The following is a 9062-nucleotide window of genomic DNA, read 5'->3' as shown; positions in this document are numbered from 1 at the left end:
CTTAACAGCAAATCCCTAAAATGACAACTTACAATGGTGTGTGTTTTCAGTTCTGGACCTGAACAATTTTAAACCTGGACTTGTTCAACTGTCTTGATTCAAAATTTCAAATACTTTAATCCTTCCGAGATGGCTGCAGATGTCATAGCCATTTGGTGATTTTACTTACAATATAGTATTTAAGTTTTGGACAACACTGATCTGAAACCCAACAACACACAAAACACGCACCCCACCAATAGTTTTTGTAAACGTGGCTTTATTCTCGTTTGCCCACTGCCCCTGCCCAACGACCTTCAAAACGCTGGATGGGCTCAGAAGCCTGACAGTTCTGGACAACTGCTAGATTATATTGCTTAAAAAAAAAAAAACTACAATACACTTCTATTACTTTATTCCTTTAGCTCCTCACATTTTGTAATAAAAAATATTTCTAGTAGTCTCAAGTGTCTCGTATTTATTAAGTGTTGGCTTCTTTAAGATTTTTCAGAAATAAGTGCACTTCCACAGGGAAAATAATTTCGAAATAAAATGAGAAATAATCATGATCACAGCAAAACAGTTACTTTTGGACTTCCTGAATTTTAACAATTCAAAGAGAGGATGTGCCAGGTAGCCAGTGACCTTTTCTGACCCTCAAGTAACTTACTTGTAGACTGGCAAAAGATAAGTGGCTAGCTCTCTCTCCTTCCAGCAGAGACTGACTGGTGGACTAAATTCTTGACCCCAAAACACAGTATACTTGAAGGTATTTTGAAATGTACAGAGCTGTGCACGTGTTTCAAAGCTATGCTGACATGGGAATAAGGGAGCCCTATCTTAAGGCCTAGCAACCAAAGAGCATATTTAATATCTTGTAGCTGGCATTTTCTCTAAACAGCTGATCAGGCACCTATGGTTAAGTGGTCATACCTGACTTTGGACAGCCCAGGGTTTCATACATCTGCAGACTTAGTGGTGAGTAACTGCTTCAACACAAAGGTTTTAATGAAAAAATACAAGTCTCTATTCAATCACCTGAAACCAATACATCTGCATTGTTATACACATTTTCTGTATCCTTAGAAAAGCCCAAACCACTGTTTACAATAAAACTTTGATTCAAAATCGAGATGAAGAGAAAATGTCACTATGCCCAGTGGGTTAAGATAGGGTTTATTACCTAAATTACATTACTCACCTAAAATATGGGAAATGTGCAATGGAAAAGTCAGTCTGCAAAGCATGTGCGTAATTTGCACCATACCTCATATGTTTGCTGCCACGGGTAGACAGTCTTTAGGGCCTTTACACTAGCTGAGGAACACTTCATCAGAGATTCCTCAAGAGTGGGAAGCCATGTTAATGCCGGGGAGGAGACAACCAGCAAGGCAAACTTCCCAAAATGCCTCCCTACCACCAGGGAAGCTACCTCTCACCACAACAGAGAGGTCAGAAGGAGTGGTCTGTCCCTCAGTCCCTCTCAGTCCCTTTCAGTCCCCCTCAGTCCCTCAGTCACCCTCCTTTGCACTCATCTCGACCTGCCCCAGGTACCTGGACTGGAACACTGTCACCCCGCAGTAGTTAGGTAGTAGCTAAAGAAACTGGCAAGGTCTCCTATCTAACCCAGTCACCCTCACACTAGAAAAGTCCCCTTCTGAAAGAAAAGGTAGGATCCCTACAGCCAGGGGTCTCTGCGGCTGAAGTACCCTTGAGAAGCTTACATGCCCTGCAGATACTAAGGCAGCTAAAGTCATCAAGGAGGCTTACCCACCACTTTCAGTGTTTTCTCCAAATACTGGGCAAAGGTTTGACCAGACTACAGCTGGATCCAGTCAGTGGATCAGCAGGTGGTGGTCATTGCCAGACTCAGCAGCAAAATGGGGACACACTGGTTGGCCTGAAAGGACTCACCAACATACATCAGGAGCTGATGGCCTTGATGAAGGAGGGTCACAAGGCATTGCTCCGTCCCCTCAGGAGACATTTCTCCCATAAAGCCTCACTGCATCACATCACAGATGATAAACATTAGCCACTCCCTGAGAAGTTACTACAATTCACAAAGCTACACCTCCTCAGAAGTTGTTTGGGAATTAAAATGCTAAGCAAAACAGACGACATAACCCTTAGGGAACCCCGAGAATCTGCCCAGTCACCAGTCACACCCTGTCAGTCTGCACCCACTCCTTTAGTTCATTATGGCTAACTTTAACCAGTGATGAGCTATCAGACACAGGACCGGCCTGTCTAAGGTCTATCAGTGGAGCACAGCACCCCTGGAAAGCGGAGCTCCACTCCCCCAACAGCCACTGTCCAGGGTCTTTGGTTCATTGGAAACAATGGCACTAGTGCTGTCAAGGGAACACAGGGCCACCAGCATGACCACCTCTGCAGAAAGCCAGTGAGTCACACTCTGCTCTCCACAGTGTCCATTGACTTGATCAGAAGTCTGACATTTAAAAAAATAGTTTAATAAAAACGCACTAGGTAGGTTCTACAGGCAGCTTTCATGGTCACTTCTGAAACTCGCTCACCATCCTCCAAGGAAACAATGCTATGTCCTCCTGTTAAAAATGGAGTCCTTGTGTCACAGAGAAGTAGCTGACAGTCACCGGGCACATCTCCCTGTGTGCATATCGTCAATATCTCTCAGCACCATCGGCCTTGGAGGATGTTGCGGTGGAGGTGAGAAACGTCCTCATGCTGACAGAAGCTCATCTTCGCTACCACGGGGTCTGCATGAGAGCTTGACAGAGAATTCTAATGTCGGAGTCAGTGTCCTTAAGTTCCTTGCAGCCGGTACAGAAACTGTCTTCACGTAGAGCCTACAATGTCCAAACCAACAGGGCAAATGTTCTGACAGCAGCTACAGAAGATGGCTTTTCACTGATTCTAGACCCACGAGCTCTGCAGTGAAGCAGGGACACCAGGAAGGAGTGCCTCCAGGCTGCATGGTGCCATCAGTGCGATGTGGTTCTGGCTGGATCAGTGCTGCAATTGGAAGGAAGTGCAGCATATGGACTCTCACCGTGCACACAGACAGCAGTCAGGAGGGAATATCCGTTCCTCTGTTTCAGTACCTCAGTACAATAAAGTTACTACAGAGAGAGAGAGAGAGAGAGAGAGAGAGAGAGAGAGAGAGAGAGAGAGAGAGACGCAGATCACTTCCCATAGCCGTAGCAGTCTCAGACTCCCAAGCTGTAGATGTTCCCCCCAGCTGGGGCTGGAGAGCGGCACCGTCCTGGAGCTCCTGGTGCTGACACAGAGCCGGCCTGGGGATGCAGCTCTCTGAGCTCTCCTGGCTATGGGCAGCTGTAATCATCATAACTTCCCAGCTTTCATGTACGTGGGGATGGAGCCTCGCTGGGTCAGCCCTTCAAACCTTTTGTAGGTGTAATTGAGAAAGACCCAGTCTTTGGATTTGTAGTCAGGCTCTGTGGTATTCGGCACTAGAAAGAAGAAAGAAAAAAAAGTCAGCTAAAGGCAAAGGGATTTCATCAGTGATGCACCCGTCACCTCACGGTGGCAGCAGTGTAGATACGCTTGTGAACCTCTTACCTGGCTGTAAGATATCAGACTCAGGGAAGTCATCGAAGTTTGAGGTGTCATCTATGCTCCGGATTTCTATAGGGATAGCTGCTGGTCTTTCCCTGCAAAGGCAATTCGGCAGCCATGAGGAACTGTGTAAAGGGTCACAGCACTAGGATGGTTGAGAACCCCTTAGACTAAGCACGAGAGGCAGTGCTGCCCCCTCTGAGAAGTCACTGCCTCTGCAGCTGCTCAGTGTCTTCCCTGGAGGTCACACTGCGTGCGACTGTGACCACCATCTTGAACTCGTAACTGTCCGACCAACCACTCTAGAAAGTCTTGCCCACTGCAGCACAGGACAGGAAACCCAAGGGTGTCTGTCTGCCGTGGCTCTGAACACAGCTAAATGGAGGGCAAGATAGTTGAGTGTGATATTTTTTTACTAAAATGTTTTCATTTACTTGGAAGTTTTACATGAAGACTTTCTCATGTCCCCCACTCTCACCCCCACCCCAGCACTGGAGACTGAAGAGAGACAGATACGTCCTCTACTGCGAACACAGTCCTAGCCCTTCATGCTGGGTTTTTTTTTTTTTTTTTTAGGTGAAAAGAAAATTAAAAGAGAAGGTATTTGACTGAAAAGTAGGAGACAGGGACATCAGATCTATGTAAGTGAATTAGCACTAAAATTCTAGTAAGGACTAGTAAATACCAAGTCATCTGGGAAAAAGGGAGGCACTCATATTTTGATAAAGTCTGAACGCAAAGCTTGTCATTCATATAAACTTTATGAGGACCAGAGAGGTTAGGCTAAAAAAAAAATCTATTCACAAAAATGCCTTCTTATGCTAAAAACATTTAACTATAGAAACAGTTAAAATGTCATTTAAAACTTTTAAATTGGCCTGGCTGTGGTGGTGTACACCTTTAATTCTAGCACTCAGGAGCAGAAGCAGGCAGATCTTTGAGTTTGAGGCTAGCCTGGTCTGCAGAATGAGTTCCAGGATAGCCTGGGCTACACAGTGAAACCCAAACAACAATAAAAATGAAACCAAAAGCCAACAACAACTCCTCAAAAACAAAACAAAAAACCTTTTAAATTATATTTATTTACTTATTTATTAAGTGTATAGACACACACACACCCCACAACACACAACACACACCATATCACAAGTGTAGAGGTCAGAGGACCACATTCAGGAGTTGATTCTCTTCTTCTACCTTGAGGGACCCAGGAACTGAACTCAGATTATCTGTCTTTTCAGATAACGGCACCTTATCAGCCTTTTTAAATTTTATTTTAATATTTCTTTAAACAAACAAAAAAAAACATTTATTTACTCTGTAGAGAGTGTTCTGCCTACATGTATCCTACACACCAGAAGGGGACACCAGATCCCATCACAGATGGTTGTGAGCCACCATGTGGTTGCTGGGAATTGAACTCAGGACCTCTGGAAGAGCAGCCAGTGCTCTTAACCTCTGAGGCCCTCTCCAGCCCTGAGGCAGGCATTTCAGTTTTTCAGCAAACATCTAAAGGATCTATTGGGTGCTGAGGTGCAAGTCATGAGAAGCCTGTGCCGGCCATGCTTGTGCACAGCCCCAGGTGAGGGGACAGCGAGTGAGCGGCAGGTCTGGACTTCCTGCCCTGCCACAGTGAGTTTAGGCTCTGCTCTGCTGTGCGACTGCTTCCATAGTCACTGTGCTGTGTCTAGAAACTCTAGCTTGTCCCCGTGGGCAAGACACTGACAGCAGTGCCAGGAGAAGATGAGCGTTTACAGGACAGTCTCATGAATGTACTGGCACACAGTGGGAAGTACTAGACACGCAGTGTGACCTCCAGGGAAGACACTGAGCAGCTGCAGAGGCAGTGACTTCTCAGAAGCAGCGGCACTGCCTCTCGTGCTCAGTCTCAGGGGTTCTCAACCTTCCCAGTGCTGTGACCTTTAGTACAGTTTCTCATGTGGTGGTGACCCCATCCATAAAATTATTTTTGTTGCTACTTTGTAACTGTAATTTTGCTACTGTTAGGAATCATAATGGAAATATCTGCGTTTTACGATGGTCTTAGGTGACCACTGTGAAAGGGTCATTTAATTCACAGAGGGGTTGCAACCAACAGGTTGAGAATCATGAGTCTAGAAGGAACAGAAGTGCAGTAACCACCAAATCCAGAAGCTAGTGTTTGTCAGCTCAGGCTGCAGAACATACCTTATGTGCCCCCAGTCCACACCCTCAAAGAACGGATGACCTTTGATCTCTTCCACACCACCATTCCCAATTCTGTTTTCAGAATCAGTACAAAATCTAGAAAGGAAAACCAATTATCAGGCACATTTTTCATCTCAAACACTCTAGTAGTTATTACTTCGAATGTTTTTATAAAGCGTTTCAATTTAGATATTGAAGCTACTATGGGAAATACAGAGAAAATACAAGTTACCCATAAACCTATCCTTTAGAGATAACCAGTAAACATTCTGTAGCTACTTTTCATCTTATAATATTAATGTAATAACAAAATTAATACAATAATAAAATGTAAAATATTGTATTAACACAATAACCGTTACTTTAAGACTTTTTCTTCATTGATTATACTAGAAAATTTTGTAATGCTGCTCAGTATTTTCCCGTGAAGTAACTTTATACAGAGATATCAGATTGATCCATCCACTGCTACCACTGAAGACTTCTATAAGTTTCAATTTTTCACAACTAAAATAAATAAGAAACATACCTAACTCTTTACCCCTACACAGTTAAATGTCCAATTAAATTCCTTGAAATGAAACTGCTAGGTCAAAGGTCATGTACAGCTTAACGATTTTATACAGCATGCTGCCAGCTGTCTGCTCTCAAGGGTCGTCTCAATTCACGCTCCTCCAGCACTGGTGAGGCAGTCTTCTGCCTGAGTTCCTGTGCACTCTATGGCAAGAGCTTCTGACACATTTACTCTCCTTTCCTATCTGACGTACTGAGTCCTTGTAGTTGAACATGAGTAAGTGACACTTTGCTGATCCTATTACCAGGATATCCAACAAGATCTCCTCTCTCTCTTCTGAACACCGTTTTCCTACAAGTCTTTAAAGTGTTTGCCTTTTGCGAGTCTGGGGAAATCAGCAGTCGAGAACACTTAGGGTGGCTCACAACTGTCTGTAACTCCAGCTCCAAGGGGTCTTCTAGCCTCCATGGGCAAGTGGTACCCACACACACACAAGTAAAAATAAATAAAATCTTTTTTAAAGATCAAATTTTGTAAAAACCTTTCTTTATACTGACCTCCCTGACTAATCGAATCAGTGGTATTTTTCCTCCCAAGACTTTCCCTGCCTCAGAGACCCTGACCATTCATGCACTTGTCAAGGTTTAAGAGCCACTGACCTGAGAATCAAGTCCTTGGCTTTCTCAGAGACGGGCACCTCTGGAGGAAATGCCAGCGTCTCCTTCCAGCTCATAACTTTCCTGTACGTTTCTTGAGGTGTCTCGGAGCAGAAAGGTGGAAAGCCTGGGCACCAGAGATCAACAATTTATCAGCGCTGGGACAATTCAAGCAGACCACAGTATGTGCCACAAGAAAGGAAACAGCACTCATGCGCCAGCTCACCATACAGTTACTCAGGAGGTCCACAGGGATAAAACCCACTCCATTTTATCTGAGCCCTGCATTTCCAACCTGATAAAGGAAGCCAAGCTAATTAACTACCTCCTACCACAAGAGCCCCAGACAGTTTACTGGGTATTTATCTATATGTATTTAACATTGATAAACATGAGAAACCGGTTCAAAATGACTGTGCTCTATTAGTCTTTAATAGCTATAATAAGTTCAAACAATGGCACCAAAAGACATGTGTATCATCACACAACAGAACCTACCTATTAGCATCTCATACATAATCACTCCCAAGGACCACCAGTCACACAGCTTGTTGTACCCTGTCTGCATGAAGACCTCTGGAGCAATGTAGTCTGGTGTTCCAACTGTGGAATAAGCCTGCGGAGAAGCAGAGTGTCAGAGCAGCACTCGGAACCACTTATAGAACAGAACCTGAGAATGGCTTCCTACAGGAGGAAGCACTAGACGGAGGAGACGAGTTCTCAGTTATAGGTGTCTGTGTGTTACATGAAAAGCTCACGGCAGAGGCTGAGTCAGGCACGATGCACACAACACAGGACTCTGGCCCCAGGAGAGGCCCTGCATGAGTTCAGTGGGCCGACTCCCTGCTCACTCTCATGTGTGTTCAGGCTCTCTGAACCCCAGCTCTGCTTACCAAAGATCCAGGCAAGAGAGCCTACAACAGCTCACTCTGAGGATAAAACAAGAAAAGTTCTATAAGCCAGAAGCACCTTCCTTGTAACTTAGTTCCAGGCATCCCAGCAAGAGCTGTCTCCTTGATCCACATCAAATCAAGGAGGGGTACCACTCTAGGCACCAGTGGATACCTGTGACAACAGACTGTCATTTCAAGGACCTGGGGAAACACAGGACTGGCAGTCAGTGTGCTCAAGGAATATCCTGCTCTAGACATCAATGAGCTCACCTGTGCTTCTCCCCTGGGAGCCCTGACCTAAGGTGATGACCCCTGGCCAACAGAAGAGTCACTGTGCACAGGTAGAAGCTGCTGCATTTGCTCTGTTAGTAGGAAAGTCAGAAGTCACCACATTCACTTCTTCCCCTTCAAAACAATAAGTCTGTGATATTTTTCTCAAATGTAAAATCTGATTTAAAACGACACATTTAAAAATAGAATTTTTTCTCCTTAATGTACAGCTAAGTACATTTCTAAATCTCTGAAGTTTATTAGAATATGAAGGTTGTCACTACTTGGCAAATGAGCTCAAAAATGTGTGCTGGAGGCGCCAGACTGCTGCTACCTCAGCCCAGCTCGTCCCAGGGGAATGGACGAAGCCAGCAGCTTCTTCCCTGTTTACCTGAGCTGACAAATGCTGACAAAGGGGTCTGCTGCGTACGGTGGGCATTGTGTAGGGAAATGAGTGAAAGCCACTCTCTGAATTGTAAATGTTCACATCCTGGTTAACTACAGAAATGCAACGAGGAAGGAAGCAGTACTTATATTCAGTAAAACCTCCTCGTCCTCCTCATCCTCCTCCTCCTCCTCCTCCTCCTCCTCTCCTTCTCCTCCATCTCCTCTCCTCCTCCTCCTCTCCTCTTCCTCCTCCTCCTCGTCCTAGCTCTCTCCCTTTCTCTCAGTTCTCACGTAACAAAACATGCTGCACTGTGAAGTCTCACAAGTGTCTGAGTCTTTAGCCTTCAGGGGTGGGAGAAAGTGCAGTCTGAAGTCACTGTCCATCGACCTTCAGTGAACCTAGATCCTTGAGTCAAACAGGGCCCAAGTCACTCAGCCTGCACCATTCAGTGTGCTGAAGCGGAGACAGGGGACAGGCTGTGTCCTCTGACCAGGGCATCTCTCTTCAGAGCGTGGCGACTCACCAGCTGCCTCCTGTTCTTCTTCCACGTCTCTGCTTTCCGCTTCGAGTTCATGTTCTGAAATGCTGATTTCAACAAGACACAGTGTCACCAGAGC

At 45.2% G+C, this 9062-nt stretch overlaps 1 protein-coding gene across 4 annotated transcripts in view; it reads right to left on the bottom strand.

Moving 5' to 3' along the window:
* Positions 1-239: 239 nt before the first annotated feature.
* Stk38l (serine/threonine kinase 38 like) overlaps positions 240-9062 on the bottom strand; it is a 59704-nt gene continuing 50881 nt past the window's right edge. For 3 of the 4 annotated variants that reach the window (XM_087659384.1, XM_087659385.1, XM_087659383.1), the window contains 6 exons: positions 8969-9030; positions 7393-7510; positions 6898-7021; positions 5725-5820; positions 3541-3632; positions 240-3431 (listed from right to left, as the gene is read on the bottom strand). In XM_087659384.1, the coding sequence (XP_087515510.1) occupies positions 3304-3431; positions 3541-3632; positions 5725-5820; positions 6898-7021; positions 7393-7510; positions 8969-9030 (620 nt within the window). In that variant the 3' untranslated portion in view covers positions 240-3303. 4 annotated transcript variants of the gene reach the window in all.

The sequence above is a fragment of the Rattus norvegicus genome, chromosome 4 (genome assembly GCF_021556685.1).
Source record: "Rattus norvegicus strain SHRSP/BbbUtx chromosome 4, alternate assembly SHRSP_T2T, whole genome shotgun sequence".
Classification (NCBI taxonomy): Eukaryota; Metazoa; Chordata; class Mammalia; order Rodentia; family Muridae; genus Rattus; species Rattus norvegicus.
This window is presented reverse-complemented; position numbering and strand designations above follow the sequence as displayed.